This window comes from Aedes albopictus, chromosome 2 (assembly GCF_035046485.1).
Source record: "Aedes albopictus strain Foshan chromosome 2, AalbF5, whole genome shotgun sequence".
In the NCBI taxonomy this organism is placed as follows: domain Eukaryota; kingdom Metazoa; phylum Arthropoda; class Insecta; order Diptera; family Culicidae; genus Aedes; species Aedes albopictus.
The window spans coordinates 37039625-37060169 of NC_085137.1; the positions used below are offsets into that span (position 1 = coordinate 37039625).

The 20545-nt window shown below is 40.3% G+C and overlaps 1 protein-coding gene, 1 long non-coding RNA gene and 2 other non-coding genes across 4 annotated transcripts; 1 reads left to right on the forward strand and 3 right to left on the reverse strand.

The window, feature by feature from the left end:
- The first annotated feature begins 2751 nt into the window (after window positions 1-2751).
- On the forward strand, window positions 2752-16920 carry LOC109410832 (probable 4-coumarate--CoA ligase 3). The gene is made up of 4 exons (XM_019684366.3): window positions 2752-3759; window positions 15694-15819; window positions 15883-16393; window positions 16458-16920. The coding sequence occupies exons 1-4, from the start codon at window positions 3227-3229 to the stop codon at window positions 16902-16904; spliced, it is 1617 nt and encodes a 538-aa protein (XP_019539911.3). The 5' UTR covers window positions 2752-3226; the 3' UTR covers window positions 16905-16920.
- Trnad-guc (transfer RNA aspartic acid (anticodon GUC)) lies at window positions 4238-4309 on the reverse strand. Its single transcript has one exon. It is a non-coding gene; the product is annotated as a tRNA-Asp (tRNA).
- Window positions 4585-9150, reverse strand: LOC134287548 (uncharacterized). The gene is made up of 2 exons (XR_009997370.1): window positions 6052-9150; window positions 4585-5432 (listed from the first exon to the last, which is right to left on the reverse strand). It is a non-coding gene; the product is annotated as an uncharacterized LOC134287548 (long non-coding RNA).
- On the reverse strand, window positions 15566-15639 carry Trnan-guu (transfer RNA asparagine (anticodon GUU)). The gene has a single exon. It is a non-coding gene; the product is annotated as a tRNA-Asn (tRNA).
- Window positions 16921-20545: the final 3625 nt, after the last annotated feature.

Genomic DNA, 20545 nt, shown 5'->3' on the forward strand with positions numbered 1-20545 from the left:
TTATGAATCTGACAGATTTTCTAGGACCATGAAGCTAAATAATGTTATTGGGATTTCGAATCATGGCTCCGGGTGCGCATCGCTTATGAGTCTGGTGGATTTAATAAAAAAAATTGCCGCCATTTCGGAGGTGGTTCAATGATGACCCAATAGCAAAATATGTTTCTGTAGTAATTACTATGACGAATATTCAATAGCACAGAAAGATGCGACTGGGATGGTGCTGGTGTCGTTTGACTGGAACAGAAACGAAGCCGTAACGGGATCGAATGGATCCGGGGTGTGGAATGACCGCCGCAGCCGGTTGAGCTGGATTGAGAATGATGGCGTGCAATCGAATGTTACTTAAACATTATTTTTTTCAATCGTTAGGAAGAAATTTCAACACGTTTTTTTACTCACGCGTCGCTAAACGAAGCCGGTATAGGAACAGAATCTGACACAGCCGAAACTATGCAGTTGGGATGGGGCTGGTGTCGTTTGACGGCGCCGGAACTGGAAACAAACGAAGTCGGAACGGAATTGGACAAGGAATGGCAGCCACGTTTGAGCTAGAACAAGAACGATGAAGTGCAATCGAATTTAGAAATGAGAAAAACAACATAAGAAAACATTTTCGGCACATTTTACTTACCAGTTTCTTTGAGAGAATGGTTTAACGAAGAACAAACTAGAACGCTAATAACACAGAAAAGTGACATAACTATTGTATTTTAAACTATATTTCAATTAAAATAATAGCTTATTTTTTCCACCAATCACCAACGATACCACACACTGAATGACCCCGTTTTGCGGAGTGCGCGTAACGCTTGATAATTTTCATGAGTTCAAGCTCATAATAATGGTTGCAACGAATCATGAAATTAGTTGCTCAGATTATGAAATTATGAGTCGTGATCATGATTTCATAAAATGACAAATCTTTATGTTTTATGATTTGTGAATCATAAAAACAGGATCAGATTTGTTTCCGTGATGCTGAGGATGAGGGGTTTGATTCCCGGTCAGTCCAGGACCTTTTCGTGAAGGAAATTTCCTCGACTTAAATGAGCATGCAGTATTTTCGTGAAAGTCACACGCTATACACATGCAAAATAGTAATTGGCAAAAGAAGTTTTTAGTTAAAAACTGTGAAAGTGCTTGTAGGAGATAAAATATTTCAAATTTCAAACATCTCCTACAGTGCTCATAGAACAAGCTAAGAAGCATGCTTTGTCCCTGTAGGGACGTTTCGCCAAGAAGAAGAAGAAGACGAAAGAAAACATGTGTCTTGAGTACCAGACGTGCATTGAAGTTGAGAAGCTGTTTGAGCAGAATATATGACGAAGTCACACCCCGAAATTTCAAGAGCACAAATCTGAAGAACCAAATGAATATCATATTTTTTCAAAAAAAAAAATTGTTCTAGACCCGCCGATAGAACTTTCTCCTTTAAGTCTCAAATGAAAGGGGGGACCCTTAGCTTTCGCTTGGTGGGTGTCTTAGCGATACCGATTTTTTTAAATTAATGTTCTCCACCAGACACACCGTGTTCTACTCTGCTCTTCCATTATTGGCTTCGAGCAACTAGAAAGAAAAACTCGCGCACTCACTTCCAGTTCAGATTGGAAAACATTCGACAAAGAATTAAATCCACTTTTGAAAGTTGCCTTCACTTTCGGAAAACTTTTATAGCTCGGAAAATGATCTGTCTATTTCAACTGACTCCACCAGAATAAAATGGAATTACGCACTAGAATCTGGTTGAACATTTTAGTTACGACGCAATTGGGTTCTTTAGGGGTATCCGAAATATTTCATAATCGGATTCTCCGCCCCAAAATTAGTCTACATCCAAAATTTCATATTTTTTGGAGTCCGGGAACTATTTTTAAAATGCATTTAAAGTTTGTTTGGGGAAAATTTTTTGTTCGGGTCGAACTGTCATTTTATCGATTGAACTGTCATTCTATCCACAAAAATTAAAACTGTTTTGTTAATTTGAACATCAAAACAAAGGTATTGGAATCCAATAAAATCACGTAATACTCAGAAAAATGAGCTCTTTCGATTAGGCTATAGAAAATTGCAATATTTTATTCATTAAACAACCCAATTTTCACTTCGCTCTGTACTCGGTTTTTCAAAGCTAACTCTTCATTGGACGGCTTTGCGGAACTCAAATTAATCTAAAAACTTTCCATGGGATTTAGTTTTCCTATTGGCGGTTTAACAAAATTCAAAGAAGCAGGTACAAACTGACGGGCTACGGCTTTGGCTCCTCGTGTTTTCGCTCGCTCTTTGGCGTTCCTTCACTCCTCTATCTTCCTCCAGATATCATCTGTGATCCACTGCTTTCTCCGGGTGCGTAGCTCTGGCGATGAAGGCGTTCTTGATCGCGCTCCATTGATCTTCTACGCTTGCACCTTCTGGAATATTCGCAGCACGGTTTTCTAGCTCCTCGACGAAGGACCTTTTCACCGCAACGTCTTCCAGTCGGCGTGTGTTGAACCGGCGCCCGATACTACTTTCATAGGTCTTTAGGCGTCTGAGGGCGATTCGGTTAAGTAAAAAACTAATTGTCACATAAATAATGGTAGTAATTCCATGATAATAAGCACAATTTTTTTGAAAAGTATTGCCATTGTTAATATTTAAAGCCTTGGCCAAATGATCTATGTTGACCTTCCTATTTTTCACTATTAGTTTTTAAATGGACGTTAATTTAAATTCCGGGAGTGAAAATTGGACGTTAAAGAACGAAACGGAACGTTTTAATTTTTTTTTCCATATCGAGCCATAAACACATTTGGAAACCCCTGCCTCGGTTACCGCACCAAGTTCGATTACCAAAAGTAAACAATCATCATATCTGCGCGCCACGCCACAGTGAGCTGCGCGCGCTCCTCTCTCCTCAACCAACTCTTCTCAAGCAGCGTGTTTTTGCCAGTCATTTGTATTCCGTTGTCCACCCGCCTGCCAGCGCGAACGGCGAACCGTATTATAGTAGCTGTCCTCACGCGGCTATTCAAAATAAATAACTCACTCAGACACATCGAACTAAACTGTTATGCCGCAAACTTGTTCCGAACGACGACGACGACGGCCACGGACGGCGAACGATTGACGAGCGTAGCGTAGATGACGTCGCCGCGTACTTCTACATAGTCGTTGCCGTCGCGTCGCTCCAAGTTGTCTTGCATCGTCGTGCGCTGCTATCAGAGTCGGTCAGTCAGTCTTCACGATGGCTTCATACGATTCCGTTCGACGTATCTGGAGCGGTCCGCGTCAACCTTGCATTTTCAACCCGGAGTGTAACTTTGGTCAGATTGTGCTGAACCTGTTGGATCGGTCGCCGGAGAAAGTGATCCAGATCGATGCCGACACCGGGCGGGAGATGACCCGGGCCGAGATGCGCCTGCGGGTGGTCCGGGCTGCGCAGCATCTACAGAAGCTCGGTTACGGGGTCGGTGACATCGCAACGGTAGCGGCAGTGAACAGTGAGAATTTGGCGCCCCTGGTGCTGGCGCTGCAAGTCATCGGTGCGGGTTTCAACGCCCTGGCACCGACGTTCGACGCAGAAGAAATGGCACACATGATGCGGCAAACGCAGAGCAAGTTGGTGTTCTGCGACGCCGATAATTACGACACGGTGAAGGTCGCCGCCGACAAGGCGCTCGAAGGCGATTATCGGATCTACGTGATGGAAGACGCTCGAGAGGCTGCCCTGGCGGTCGATCAGCTGTTTCAGCCGACGGGGACGGAGCACATGTTCTAGTGAGTTCGAGGTAGGGGGTGGGGTGTATTGATCGGTTGAGTAGCGTTTGCCAGCATGGTTTGAAGTGAGATATTTAGAGACCAACGTACTTTTCCGTGAAGAGCTAAAGAAAGAGAAATCAGGTGAAATTGTTACGTTTGAAAAGTGTTTTTCTATTTTGGTTGGAGGAGGTTGAGTTTGAAGATGATTATGCACATTTAAACTGTACGTCACGTAAGTCGTATCCAACATTACAAACATAATATCGAACAAATTTGACAGTAACTAAAACGTGTAGGAGGCCAAAGTCGGTACATCATTAAAACTAATTTCTCTCTACGTAAGCTTCAGTTTTTAAATGACAAATGCTTACTGCTATATAAAATGTGGCAAGACTTCTTCCTTATCACCATAATCGCACAACATTATTATTACTGATTCACACAACGTTCGGACGCAATGTTGTAGGTTCGCTTTTGTGGTCAGTAAAAAAAAAAACTCCCCGACGGGGAATTGAACCCCGGTCTCCCGCGTGACAGGCGGGGATACTGACCACTATACTATCGAGGATGTGGCGAACGAGGATGTAAACTTGCTTGTAAAGTTAATTTCAATATTTGTTACACATACTTTTGCGACCACAAATTTCTTTTGAAAAGTCATTCATTTCTAATTACGTATTGTGGTCACGGGAATAAAATTGCAGTAAAAGTTACTTCGCAGACAAGCGGACGTCTCACTCTACTTTCTTCCCATCGTGCACCTTTTAAACAGTTAGTTCAAATATTCTGTAGGACCCGATTTTGTCAGCATTTCGGGCTGACAAAATCAGGACGTTTTCTAAAATCATTTTTTTGTTCATGAAAAATTGTTCTGAGCTCGCTACATACAGTAGCAGCGACTGGGGAGGGATAATTTTGGAAACATTTTTGGGGGAATTCCTGGAAAAATTACCCGAAGAATTACGGGACGTATCCCTCAAGGCATTCGTGAAAGAATCCCATAAGTAGATTCTGCAAAAACCTTTACAGGACCTCCGGATAAAATCCTTTATTAATTTCTGAATGAATCCTATCTGCAATCTCCGAAGAAATCCCTCGAGGCATCCTTGGAGGAACCATGTAGTAATTCTAGGAGGAATTATTGAAGGAATCCTTAGAGAAAACCCTGGATACGTCGTTGTAGCAGTTCACGTAGACATTTTTGGAAAAAGTCCTGCAGGAATATCAGAAAGAATTTCTGGAGGAATCCCAGCTGGAGTTCCCGAAAAAATCCCAAAAAAAATGTTCTGGAGGAATCACAGGAGAAATGCATAAAAAAATGTTTTGGGGAAACATCTTGAATGGATCGGAAGAATTTTCAGCGGAGTTCTTGGAAAAACACCAGCAAAAATACCTACAAGAAACGAAGCAGAAATTCTAGAAGGAATCGCAGCAAGAATTTCTGGAGGAATCCCTCCACGAGTTCCCTAAGGGTTTTTAATCCCTGGAAGAATTCCAACAGCAAATATTTTTGAATGGGTTCTGAAAAGACTTTCGTCAATCTAAGTTAACTAAATTCAAACTAGAAACTATATAGTTATGCTAAACATAATTTAAAAAAAAATCGACATTTTATATCCTTAATGCCGGAATGGAGCCGATAAACCACCGAACAAGCATTCTAAGGGAACAAAATTCTCAGCATATTAACCCTCTAATACCCAATCCCGCCTTTAGACGGGGTATAGTTTGAGCATTGTTGTAATTTTTGTTTCGTGAAAAATCATTTTTTTTATATTTTTGGCTGATATTTGAGACTGTTCTGTATATCTCAAAATAATTTTTGATGTATTTTAAAGCGTATTTACATTTTTTAAAAATCATTGAAAAAATGATGTTTTAGTCACCTCTTAGAAGTCATTGTTTATTTAGTATTGGATCGCTACAATTAACATATTTTAATTTTTTCCCAAATCATTCTGTCCTTGTTTAATAGTTTAAGCGAATCGAATACACTCTAAAATTATTTCCTTAAAATTACACGGAAAATAAAATTTTCTGAGAAAAAAAATTAAAATAATAATATTTCAACAATAATCATAAAATCTCAAAATGTTTTCATCTCAAAAAATCCGTTCCCCAAATTGGCTTCCAGGAAAAATATAAAAGTGTGGGGATGTTCAAAAATAAAAATTAGAAAAATCAAAAACTGAAAAACACGAAATCGAGAATTAAAAAGAATCATCTTCCAAAACATGTTTAAATCGATTTTAGATGACGAAAAATGATATTTGGATCAAAATCAAAAATTTGGGTATTAGAGGGTTAAACTTCATGATTCTGAGGCTGAATAAAGTTGTAAAAATCTTTTACTAGGTAAATAGAGTTAGATCTCGGATAGCAATTAACTTCACCATAATAGTCAATTACAGATCCCCCATTACTGTATTCCACTTTGAATTCCTCCCGGAAGTTCTTCCACATTTGTACCGGAATTTTTCCAAGATTTCTTTCGAGAAGTTCTTCACCATCCTTTTATTATGACTGACAATCCTTCCAGGATTTCTCCTGGAGTTTTTCGCGGCAGGAGTATATCGCGTCATTTCGTTCAGAGGATGCTCCGGGTTACCTGCCCCGGAGTTTGACCCGAAGATTTCCGCCCGATTTATCCCATTTTTTTTTTCTTCTACGAGAAAAGTTTTCCATTGAGCTAACGGTTTTTTTTTTAAAGAAGCTTTCCCGGTAATGCTCTCAGAGATTCTTGCACGGTTTCTACCTGATTTCCTGTTGCGATTTCTTCAAGAAATTTCCATGGCAGTTCTCTTAGGAATTAGAAATTTCGGAAATCCCCTAAAGAGAAACCCAGAGGAACTTTGGAAATCAATATGAATAACCCCCTGGGTAAAGTTTAACAAAAAATGTTTAAATTAAATTAAGATATAAATTCATCGAGGAACTCCAGGAGAAATCACGAGAAGAAAATTAGTAAGAAACCGCAAAGGATTTCAAGGATGTATATCGGCAAAAATTTTGAAAGAGGAATTTTAGAACGAATTGTTAAAAGATTTCCAAGCAAATCTCTTCTTGATATCTCGTCTAGAGCTTTTAAGTATCCGCGAATAACTTAGGATTTCATTGGTGTTTCTCTCGTTCCCCGAACGATTTCTGCATTCAGCTTCTGCACAGCTTGATACCAACATAATTAAAGAAATTTGCGCAGAAAATCAACATAAATTCCACACTTTGCTTGAATTTTTACAACCGTTTAGCACAGTTGTAGCAGAGTTATGTGAATCAATTTGTTGGCTGGGTAGGGTACGTTGTCCATCTAGGAGTCACCTATGGTTAACTGACAACGGATTAATATTCATAACCACCAGCCAAACCGATCTCTTCTTCACGCGACATGCGAGCATGCGAAAAAAATCCTATCGCGCGTCTACCCCCGCTTTCACTGATTTATCGTTAAAAAAAAACAACACTAGACTCCAACTGAACTCAGGTTGTGCCCAAAATAGACGGGGATTAGACGGAAACAGAATTCGAGAAACAAATATTTGTTTTTATTATTTCAAGGAAATTATACTTCTTTTACAATATTTTCACATGATAACGACGGACCGACCGATCAGGCAAAGGCCGGGGTGGCCTCTGCTGTACATAGTAGCCGACTCCATTCCACTCGGTCCATGGCTATTTGTCTCCAGTTCCGCACTCTGCGTAGGGTCCGCAGATCGTCCTCCACTTGGTCGACCCACCTAGCTCGCTGCGCTCCACGTCTTCTTGTACCGGTCGGATGACTCTCGAGAACCATTTTAGTCGGGTTGCTATCCGACATCCTGATGACGTGACCCGCCCACCGTAGCCTCCCGATTTTCGCGGTATGGACGATGGTTGGTTCTCCCAGCAGCTGATGCAGCTCGTGGTTCATTCGCCTTCTCCACGTCCCGTCTTCCATCTGCACTCCGCCGTAGATGGTACGCAACACCTTCCGTTCGAAAACTTGTAAGTGTTCGCAGTTCAGTGTGAAGTGTTTTTGAGATTTTGTGTAAATTTTATATCGTGTTTAATATAAAATAGTGCAGGTAGTATTCGTAAGAGTTGTGCAGTTTTCTCCGTCAGTTACTATTAGTCCATAGTTTAGTAGACTACCGTACTACGCCACCATCCACGCAACTTTCAAAACCCACCACCAGAGGGAAAACGGAGTCCTTTTGGTACTCTGAAAGGGGTGGCGATGCTTAAAAATATGGCAGGAGATCCTACATACGAGCGGGCTAACGGGCACAATAACTGCAGCACAATGTCTCGGGTCACTGCCCGAAGAATGAAGGCCAGTGACCTAGCTACGTCGAACTCCATAATGATTAAGAGTCGGAAAAGAACCACCAACCGAAATGGTTGAAGCAGTAACTTTCCTATTTTATTGAAGTGCTGTACCTGTGAAGGAAGAGTGAAGATGTGGAAAAAGAAAGAATAGAAATGGAGAAAGGACAGCAGGTAATTGGTTTTCCTTCAGTAACCTACATGGTTCTATTAGTTCAATCCGGCTCCATAGAACCCCGCTGTTTTGGTCAGAACTTCGGTTCTGTAGGAGTTCAAGTGCCCCCCCCCCCCCCCTTCATTGAGAAGACCCAGAGAGTTCCGCAGCTGACCGAGTCCGTCAACTTACTCGGCCGCCGGAAGACCAGAAGGGCCTGTAAATGCCACCATCGCGTTGCTTCGCCACCCCGTAAGGCCACAGAAGAACCGACAGACACTAGCCGTGCACATCGCCATCGTTGAAGACCTGGAGGAGTACACTGTGTGGTGGAGAAAGGTGGAAGGTAGAAGAAGGGGCCCCTAATAAATGAAAAGACAGGTTAGAGTAGATTAAGAATGTGGGAAAGAGCAGGGAGAAGAAGAGGCCGGAAAGTCCGGGAATAAATGTGTAAAAATGTTAAGTGACGTGAGTTTTTTCTGTACGACAGTGCGAATATATCCTGCCCGCGAAGCATGCCGACCCTGAGGTGTTGTTTCAGGGAATCTCAGGAAGGCTCCCCTACTGAGCTAGTCGGCAGTTACAAACTCCAAGGGCGCGTTGGTCCTCTGCACGTAGGGTCCATGTTTCGTGCCCATAGAGGACGACCGGTCTAATAAGCGTTTTGTAGATACATAGTTGAATTCGTGTTACGGCGAACTTTATTCGATCGTAGAGTTCTGCGGAGTCCAAAGTAAGCACGATTTCCAGCCACAACGCGCCTCTGAATTTCTCTGCTGGTGTCGTTGTCGGCGGTCACCAGTGAGCCCAAGTACACGAATTCTTCAACCGCCTCGATTTCATCACCGTCGATATGAATTCGGGGTGGCGGGTGCGGTGATTCCTCCCTGGAGCCCTTTGCCATCATGTACTTTGTCTTCGACACATTAATGACTAATTCGATTCGCCTGGCTTCACTCCTTAGACGGATGTACGTTTCCGCCGTCGTCTCAAATTTACGAGCTATAATATCAATATCATCAGCAAAACCAAGCAACTGAACGGACTTCGTGAAAATAATTCCACTCGTGTTTATCCCCGCTCTCCTAATTACACACTCTAAAGCAATGTTGAACAGCAAGCACGAAAGACCATCACCTTGCCGTAATCCTCAGCGAAATTCGAAGGGACTCGAAAGTGTCCCTGATACTCACACTACGCACATCACTCGATCCATCGTCGCCTTGATCAATCGTATCAGTTTATCCGGGAATCCGTATTCGTGCATAATCTGCCATAGCTGTTCTCGATCGATTGTATCATACGCCGATTTGAAATCGATGAACAAGTGATGTGTGGGCACGTTGTATTCGCGGCATTTCTGCAACACCTGGCGGATGGCGAACATCTGGTCCGTTGTAGCGCGCTCACCCATAAATCCAGCCTGATATTGCCCCACGAACTCTCTTGCAATCGGTGATAGACGGCGGCATAAAATTTGAGAGAGTATCTTGTAGGCAACGCTCAGTAGTGTGATCGCGCGGTAGTTCCCGCAATCCAACTTGTCGCCCTTTTTGTAGATGGGACACACGATACCTTCCATCCATTCCTCCGGTAATACTTCCTCCTCCCAAATCTTGGTAATGACCCAGTGTAGTGCTCTCACCAGTGCTTCTCCACCGTATTTTAGAAGCTCGCTTGGTAGTTGATCTGCTCTAGCGGCTTTGTTGTTTTTCAACCGGCCAACCTCCTCCTCAATCTCTTGGAGGTCAGGGGCTGGAAATCTTTCGTCCTGCGCACGTACGCCTAGATCTGCTACCGCGCCACCTTCGGTACTTGCAACGTCGCCATTGAGGTGCTCATCGTAATGCTGCCACCAGCTCTCGACCACCTCACGCTCACTCGTGAGAATATTCCCGTGATTATCTCGGCACATGTCGGCTTGTGGCACAAAGCCTTTGCGCGAGTGGTTCAGCATCTCGTAGAACTTTCGTGTGTCCTTAGCGCGGTAAAGCTCTTCCATCGCTTCGCGATCTGGTTCTTCCTGCTGGCGCTTCTTCATCCGGAAGACTAAGTTCTGCCTGTTCCGCGCCTGTCTGTAACGAGCCTCATTCGCTCTCGTACGGTGTTGCAGCATTATCGCCCATGCTGCATTCTTCTCGTTTTTCAACTGTTCACATTCGCCGTCGTACCAGTCGTTTCTGTGATTCGGAGTCGCGAAGCCTAGTGCTGTAGCCGAGGTACTACCTATGGCGGATCGGATGTCCCTCCAGCCATCTTCAAGTGTAGCTGCGCCAAGCTGCTCTTCCGCTGGTAGGGCTGCTAACTGCTGCGCGTAGTCTTGAGCCACTTCTACGTTACGCAGCTGCTCGATGTTAAGCCGCGGCGTTCGACTTCGACGCGTGGTGATAACTGTCGAAAATTTTGAGCGCATGCATACAGCGACTAAGTAGTGATCCGAATCTATATTCGAACTGCGGTATGTGCGGACATTGGTTATATCCGAGAAGAATTTACCGTCGATTAGAACGTGGTCGATTTGGTTTTCTGTTTGATGGTCGGGTGATCTCCAGGTGGCTTTGTGGATATTTTTGCAGGGAAAGAAGGTGATTCGGACTACCATACCACGGGAGGTTGCAAAGTTTACGCATCGCTGGCCGTTGTCATTCGATACGGCGTGCAGGCTGTTTCGCCAGATTGCCGGTCTGTACATTTCCTCCCTTCCTACCTGCGCGTTCATGTCGCCAACAACGATTTTCACGTCAGCATCGTATGTTTGCTCTAACTGCGCGTAGAACGCTTCTTTCTCGTCATCAGGTCTCCCTTCGTGTGGGCAGTGGACGTTGATGACGCTGTAGTTGAAGAAACGGCCCAAAGTTTTTCAATAAAAATGAGAGCAAATTTTCTCAGAAATCCAACAAAAATATGAAGTGGAAAAAGTTTTCCACAAAATTTTCCACCGTTGAGAAAATTCATACAGAAAAGCCGGAAAAACTATGCCCGCATTCGCGGAAATTTTCAAAAAAATATTTTTGAGAAGGTGATTTTATAAGCTTTGATCGCTTGCACTTATTTTTAGTTCCTGACTTATGGCTAATTTTGCGTAAAATTATATGGTCATATATGTAGGCTTACATGGTCATTTTTCACACAATTGGTCATAATTCAGGAAAGAAAAAAAGTGTATTCCATAAATTTTAGCGATCAAAGCTTACGAAATCACATACTCAAAAATATTTTTTTGAAAATTTTCCGCGAATTCGGGCATTGTTTTTCCGGCTTTTCTTTACAAATTTTCTCAACGGTGGAAAATTTTGTGGAAAACTTTTGCACTTCATATTTTTATTGGATTTCTGAGAAAATTTGCTTTTATTTTCATTAAAAAAAACTTTCTTTCTACAATGTTTCGCTCTTGAGTTTTGATTTAAAAAAACTATATATAAATATTAGGCCTGTCCAGCTTTTCAAAAATGTTCTCTGATTCTCAAGTCCACCCCCATATTTTGATTGGCATCCTAAAAGAAGTACCTGGTCAAAATTTCAGCCAAATCCATTAAAATTAAGAGGTGCATCAAATCAATTTTGTGTTTTTCGACTATTTTTGAACTTCAAAAAATCATAACTACACTAAAACATGTCAAAACTTAATTCTTTCGGCAGAAATTGAAAGCTATACTTGTTTGCTACAACTTCTCCGAACAACGTGTGCCAATAGAATTGAAGGAAACATGTGTAATTATCACATTTGTAATCAGAAAAACCTTAAAAAGTTGATTTTTTGATAGATTTTGTTCTGGAACACCCCAATATACGTAATAAGTTGAATTTTTCAAAACGGCATCATATTCTCCAATGTTTTTTGGTTATTTGCTTCTCTGGCACCAATGCTGTAGCAGTTGAGCAAAAATTACTAAAATTCGTGAAAGCCAAATGTGGCCTAAAAACTAGCTTTTCGGGTGCAATCACGCTTTGGCGCGCAAAAAGTGGCATCGCGTCAGCACTGATATGATAGCCAACACCTGTCATTACGCTTCTTTGTTATCACCCGTGGTAGGGGGTAGCCAAGGCAAACTACAAGGAAGCAAAGCTACTACGTTCAGTACAATTTCGCGCCACAACGTGATTGCCTCCAAAAAGCTAGTTTTTAGGCCACATTTGACTTTCACGAATTTTAGTAATTTTTGCTCAACTCTTACAGCATTGGTGTCAAAAAAGAAAATAACCAAAAACATTGGAGAATATGATGCCGTTTTGAAAAATCCAACTTATAAAATATATTAGGGTGTTCCAGAACAAAATCTATCAAAAATCAACTTTTTAAGGTTTTTCTGATTACAAATGCGATAATTACACATGTTTCCTTCAATTTTATTGGCACACGTTGTTCGGAGAAGTAGTAGCAGACAAGTATAGCTTTCAATTTCTGCCGAAAGAATTAAGTTTTGACATGTTTTAGTGTAGTTATGATTTTTTGAAGTTCAAAAATAGTCGAAAAACACAAAATTGATTTGATGCACCTCTTAATTTCAATGGATTTGGCTGAAATTTTGACCAGTTACTTCTTTTAGGATGCCAATCAAAATATGGGGGTGGACTTGAGAATCAGAGACCATTTTTGAAAAGTTGGACAGGCCTAATAAATATAACCTACAGCAGAGGTTCCCAAACTAATTGCTATCGCGGCGCCCTTTGACCTTTTCGAAAATGACACAGCGCACCAACATTTTTTTACATACAATTTTCATTATTTTAAAACGATCTTTACTTCAGAAATTGAAATGCAAAATTATGAAGAACTTTCAAACATGGTATTTCTTAAAAATCGAATAAAAATTAACTTTTCAACTATTTTTAGGTTTTTCGGGAAAAATTTCTCAAGGATTTCATAAATATGTGTTAGATTTCAAATGTCATATTTATTTATCATGCAAGTTAAACAAATATAACAAAAACTTCTTCAGCTAAAGCAATCTGCTGAGTAAAACTGTTGCAATACTTGGAGTTATCGAAGCGGGTGAATTGAAATGGTTTAACAGAATTTTCTGGAAATATTAAATTTCTGCGGGATGAACTAAAATGTTGAGTTAAGCATGTAGTGTGGAAAATATCAGCAAATTTATAAAAATACAATGTTCTGGCTGATTATAGATCATTCATTATCATGGGTTTGTTAATTAAGTCTTGAGGAAGGCTTGAAAGGCTGTCTTTTACATGAGTTTTGGATGATTATTTTCTAACGACCATTGAAAAATTTTGAGAAGTGATGAACAGTGTTTATTAAAAATGTATGAATATCACGTTTCTAAAAAAAAAATCCTCCATTTTCCATCAAGATCCAAAACCGACAATTTTGAGATGTGACCTACTTGCACGCAACAGACTACCTGAATGTTCTGTGATAGCCACATTAGTAGAAAATATCGTCCCGAAAAGTAAGACACAACATAAAGATCTGAGAAGACTGACGGACATTACTCTGGAACTGGATGAGCGACACTAGTTTTGTCAAAACGAGAAATCCCAAAAAAAATCGCCGAAAAAAAGATAAAAATAAACCGGTAAACCCCGCAAAAGTTTTTCTTCTTTTTTCGGCTTTTTGTGATATTACAGCTTGGGAAAACTGTCGACTCCCCCCCTTCTCTGGAAAGGGGCTGTCCATAAACCACGTGGTCATGAGGGGGGGGGGGGGGGGTTCGACCAATGACCATTTTGTATGGACAAATAAAAATTTTTGTATGGACTAATGACCAGGCGGGGGGGGGGGGGTGGTGGAAAAGTCCCAAAAAAATGACCACGTGGTTTATGGACAGCCCCAAAGACCTTTAATAAGATTTTTGAAATATTTTCTTGTAATTACAATCTGTTGATAGACTCAAAAATCAAACTTAAGTTTTGGAAATTAAAAAAAAAAAAAACAAAAAGGCAATGTAAGAATACAACAGAAAAAGCTCTGAAAATTTAAAAATTTGGTAAAAATCTGAATCTTATCAATTATTCTAAAATTGGGATAAATTTTGGGAAAATGCTGTTGAGCAACGCTCCCAAGTTCCATCAAACATAAAATGGCGTTCCATGCATTGAATCATATTTTTTTCTGTTTTTTTTTTTTTTGACTCAAGAACACGCGGCGCACCTGTTAAAGGCAGTTTGGGAAGCACTGACCTACAGTATGTGGCAGGAAAAAATGCAAAAGTGTTTTACAACTTCAAACCTCATTTTCGTCTATTTGACGTTAACCAATCTATGTTTCAACGTACCATGATCTCTAAAAGGCTTATTTTCTGAAAAGTTAATTCAAAATTTTCCCATTTTGGTCACCAACCTTTACAGGGCGGCGCCTAAAGCTGAAGACAATCAGAATTTTCAAACCGCAGAAAAGTACACAGGTCGCTAAATTTCGTATCTGATAATAAAAAAAAAATCTCTACAATATCATCAAATATATGTACTTATTTAATTTAGTATGTGAAACTACATGGCTCTGGATCAGTGTGGTCTGGTTGTTCATCAAATTTAAGCTAATTTTTTTTACTGTTATAGTAATTTTGTTTGATGACCATTGGGTGCGCAGTTTATTGATACCCGCTTATTAGGCTTACTTTATCACATGTTAAACATGAAATATTCATTTTTATTTTGCAGTGCTAGAATATAGACATTGACTCATACACTGTCATGAAAAAAATAGTCATATATATCCCATATTTAGCGTGTAATAATGCCTTGAACTTTTCGCATTTTTTCCTGCCGCACCCTGTATATGGCACATTTGGACATTTTTAACAAAATTGGCAATAACTCAAAAACGAAAAAAAGTGCATTCCAAAAATTATTGCGATTGAAGCTTATGAAATAACCTTCTCAAAAAAATTTTTTTGAAAATTTTCCACGAGTTCGGGCATAGTTTTCCCGGCTTTTCTTTACGAATTTTCTCAACTGTGGAAAATTTTGTGGAAAACTTTTACAAGTTCTTTTTTTTTATTTCTGAGAAAATTTACTTTCATTCTCTTAAAAAAACTTGGTTTCTACGATGCTTCGTTCTTGAGTTATGATTTTTCAAAGTAAGTAGTGTACGGGGAAAACATATAATTTGCACCATAGTTTTCCGGAAAATAGGCAATCCCCGAATTTTACTCGATTTTTTTGTGTTCATATATCCATGAGCCCTGCCTGTGGAAAAAGTTTCAGGAAGATCTGAGACCCTTCGGCCCAATTTGTACAATACTAAAAAAAAAAACCCCCACCACAGTGTATATTCTTAAAGTGCAGATCATCAGTACTGTAGGAATCCTCCTGCATCAGCACTATATAGGAATCCGAGTCCGTACTACTGGAATCTAGACTGTAATTCAACTTCAAATGTCTGTTAAACATTACAAAAAGCATCGCCCCCGGGTGGACTCGAACCACCAACCTTTCGGTTAACAGCCGAACGCGCTAACCGATTGCGCCACGAAGGCGAGTTGAATTTTGTGCACCTCTTTAACAATTTCAATTTATTTTCTTCACTCCAGCCCCCGTTATCTGGGAGATTCTTACAAACTGATTGCAAACATCACATGTTCATCGGGAACAACCGGCCTGCCGAAGGGAGTCTGCAACTCACATGCCCAAACGATCTCCTGCTTCTGTAGAGTAGTGTAAGTTGTTGACCTAACTAAAACTCCACCAAAACTAGTTTTAATCGCCTTTTGTCATTGTAGGAACTTGTCCACAGAGATCTGCCTCAACTTCAGCACCCTGTACTGGGGCACCGGCGTGTACGTGCTGAACATGTCGGTCATGAACGATGGTACCCGGCTCATCACACGGCGACCGTTTTCGGTGGATTTGTTCTACGAGCTGATCGCCAAGTATCGCATTCGGTTCCTGTACACTCCGGCCTCGTACGCGCTGGGCATTACGAGTGATGCCCGCGCCGGTGAGATGGATTTTTCCAGTATTAAGTTTTGGGCATTGGGTGCTTCGAGCGTTTCCGAAGCTATTCGGGATGCGGTGGATGGGTTGCTGAAACCGTCGGGTGGGAGGTCGTACAATTTCTACGGAACGTCGGAGAGTGGGTTTTTGGCGGCGGATTTCATGCGAAGGAAAGCGAATGCTGTGGGTCAGGTCGGTACCAATATGCAGGTTCGGATAGTGGATGAGGATGGGGAGCCGCTGCAGGTGGGCGAAACTGGGGAACTGGTCGTCAAGTCGATTGGAATTCCCTTTCTGGTGAGTTGGGGGGTTGGGTGGAGTCAATACCGTGAATCGAATGATTATTTATATTCTTTTCCAGGGTTACTACAAGAACGAAGAAGCTACTCGGGAAGCCTTGGACAAGGAAGGATGGTTCCGCACCGGAGATATCGGCTATTTCGATGAGGAAAAATACCTGTATTTGGTAGATCGGAAGAAAGACATTCTGAAGTACATGGGCAATCAGGTATCTCCGTCAGAGGTTGAAGCAGTTATCGAACAGATGGCGGGAGTGAAACTAGTATGCGTTACCGGAGTGCCGAATAAAACGGGAACATCAGATTTGGTTACTGCTGTTATTGTCAAAGATCCAAGTTCACAGTTAACAGCTGAGGAAGTCGAACAGCATGTGGCGAGGAACTTAAGCGATCCAAAGCATTTACGCGGAGGCGTCTTCTTCGTGGAGCAACTTCCGATGACCTCCAACGGAAAAGTTGTTAGAAGGAAAGTACGAGATATCATTCTACAAGAGCATTTTAAAAAATGAATAAATATTAGTTACAGTTAATACACAGTGAGTCATCCGAAAAAAGCCTACCCATGACACAATGTATGATAAGCTTTCCGTGAAACATGAAAAAGTCATCGCGAGCTAGTGTAGCTGACGAGTGAATGAAAAACCCAACGCATAATAAATCGAGCAAACATACCAGATGAGTTATTAAACTTTCGCTGATGAATAATTTAGCACTTGAGCAATGTGAAAAGTTAGAAGTTATTCTCCCGCGCTGTCCTGTCATATGCAATCATATCGTCGCCGTCCTCTGTGCCCGCCGTTCGTTCGCTCGTTCAAAGCTGTTGTCATCACACCGTGTATCCACAGTGTGGAAGTGGACATACATAAGCGTACAAGAAGGGGGCAATATGTAAACCATGTATCCCCATGTGTCTCAACGAATTCTTAGAATTTAATAATTTTGTTTTTAAACATATATAGGGCATGGGACCATTTGAGCAATGGGGTCCATTTTGGGCACTTGTTGCTATAACTCAGTCAATTTCAAACCGATTGATACGTCCAGTATCTAGCCATGTTCAAAAATTCAAGTCAATCGGTTTGAAAATGACTTAGTTATAGCAGCAAGTGCCCAGACATTTCAGCGCCCCCTATTTTCCTATTACTATTTGGCGATTTTTTTTTCCTGTTGGGGACGTAGTACCACTGCGACCATTACCATTACAATTTGGCGATAGTACTATGAATAAATATATTAAAAAAATCCGCCCAAGGAAAACCGCCCGAAATCCATCAGCGGTTCTTTTGACACTTACAGAAGTTTTTTTTGGAATTCAGAAAGAAAATTCTTTCATGAATTCCTTGAATGATTCTGCAAGATTTCCTCCAATGATTCCTTCAGGTATCTCTTCAAAATGTATACCTGTCCATGCATTTCTTTGAAAATTTCCCCAGGAATTCCAGGATTTTTTTTTCAGGAATTCCACCAGTAATTTCCTTGGGATTTCTTCATAAGCTTCACAATAAATTTCTCAAAACGTTCTTCTTGGAACCCTTCCACGCGTTTCTCCAGGTATTTCTTCAAAGATTACTTTAAAAAAAAATGCAATTTCAGTAAAAAATTTGTCACAGTTTCATGCAGAAATTTATGCAGAAATTTATGCAGAGATTTCCGCAGGAGTTCTTTCGGAGATTACTTCAGACATTCATGCAGGAACTCCTCTAATGGTTTCTTCAGAAAATTTGACTCCTTTCCAGAAAAATTCTGCTGGAAATCCTTAAGAGGTTTCTACACATATTCCCAGTTAAAATTTTCCAGGGATACCTTCAAGAATTCCAGCAGGAATTGGGTTTTTAAATTTGGAAAAATGTACTGATATTTTGATTTTATACGAAGGAGCACATTTTTCTGAGCTACTATGATTATTTTGCAGATTTTAGAACTTTATTTTATTACCTAAAATCAATTTCAAAGAGATTTTTTGAAATCACCTTTTGACAGCTGGGCAACTGTTCGACAACTCCGCCCAGTACAAAATGCAACGAGGGGTGATTCGACAAATCGCTCGCATACAAACTTCAAACTAATTTTAAAATAGGTTCCCGTGCACCCAAATTCATGAAAATTTGGATTTCGGCTCAGTTTGACATGCAGATTCAGAATATGGAATTATCTCAATACCGCTAAAAAAGCCAATAATTTCTCCAATAATTTTGGCATTTCTCCAGAAATTTGTTTAGAAAATACTCAAGAGGTTTTCTGGTAGTACCTCCGGAAGTCCTCAATGAATTGCTTCATAAATTCTTCATAGAATTTTTTCGGACCTTTCTTCTGATTCTTCAAGAATATGTCTCGAGATACTCTAATGGACTTTTTTTGAAAATTACGCCACGATCGTTTGGCATTTCTTCAGATTTTTTTTTTCAAGAAATGCTTATAAAGACTGGACTCGAAAAAAAGTGAGACACACAAAACAATGTATAACTTTTAGTTGAGTGCACAAAAAAGCTTATTTTTTACCAGGAATAATGCATTAAACTGTAACTATAACTGTACAGACAAAAATACTGAACCGATTTCAATGAAAAAAAAATTCAAAAACTTCTCTGTTATTTTTTTTTTCAAAAATTGTTTCAGGAATCTGTTTTGGTATTTTTTTCTTAAGTTCCTCCAGAAGTTTCTCATGACATTCATGACATTCTGTAAGGAATATCTCCTTGAGTATTTCAAGGATTTCTTCAATAATTTCTCCAGATATTGTTTCAGGGAGTCCTTCAAGAAAATGTTCAAGAAGTTCCTCAAGAAATCTCCTGAGGTATATCTACACGCAAAAAAAAAACCGTTCCGATATACGTGAACTCCCAATCACGGCAACGGGAACAAACGAGAACTATTCATAGCAACGATAACAATAATAAGAAATGTACACCGTGAACTAGATTTCACGTTTTCTAGAACGCCCATATTGACAGCTGGAACTAGTTGCAGTTCACGGTGTATATTTGCTTGTTCTCATATTTGCGTTTGTTTGTTCACGTTTATCAGAACGGTTTTCTGAGCGTGTAGGAGTTCTCCCAGGGATACCTTCAGAAAATTGTGCAACGATTCCTTTAGAAATTTATTTTAGGATTCCTTCTGCAATATTTTGTGCAACTTCAACTAGAGAACCCAAAGAAATCGCTCGAGGAAGATGAATGTCTAGAAGTTTTTCTGTAGTATTCACTGTATGAAATCCCAAAATAATTTCTGGAGAAATTAAGTGTTGAAGTTCCTTCGGAAATGCTTCAGGAGTTTTATTTGGAAACTCTTCCTTGAGTTCTACCGGATATTATTAGAAGATTTTTCGAGAATCTTTTGATGAGTTATTTTGAACAATTACTCAAAAAGCTCGTTGAGTGCCTTTCGGGATTTCTCCAAAAGTTCCATAGCGACTTCTTCCAAGAAGAAATCAATCGGGGATTCCTCCTTGTATCCTTTGGAATTTCCTGTATGAGTTCCTCCTGAAATTTATTTGGGATTTTTTTTCCAGTGGTTCCATCGGAATTTCTCCAAAAGTTTTATTGGGTATTTCAGGAGTTTTTTCGGTTGTTTCTCCAAGAGTTCCCTCAAGAATTTCTTCTGGAGCTCCTCCAACAATTACTCCAGAAGTTTGTTTAAAAAATATATTGGATGAGCTCCTTCGGGAAATCTCCTCCATGAAACACTTGAATTCTTCTAGGTTTTCAATTCGGAATTTCTCTAGAATGAATAAATAAACGTTCCAAACTTTAGCTTTTAACCTAACCGGTTGTTTTTAAAGTAATCCGTAGGAATATATTGTACCAAAGAAGTCCCCTAACTCGTTCGTTCGAGAATATCATTAAGGATTCCTCCTGGACCCCAATCAGGAATTTCACCGGGAATTCTTCCAGAAGATCCATTGAGAATTTCGCCAGGAATTTTTTTTTTTTCAACAATTACAGCAGGATTTTATTCAATAAGTCTTTCAATGATATCATCGGCAATACCTTGGAAACCCTATACTAACTTAAAAAGTTCCTTCGGGAATGCTTACAGGAGTTTTATTTGAGCATCCCTCCAGGAATAACAAGCAGGAATTCCTTAGAAATTCCATAAAAAATTACTCCAGAAGCTCCTTCAAGAAATCCTTCAAAAACTACTTCGGAAATAC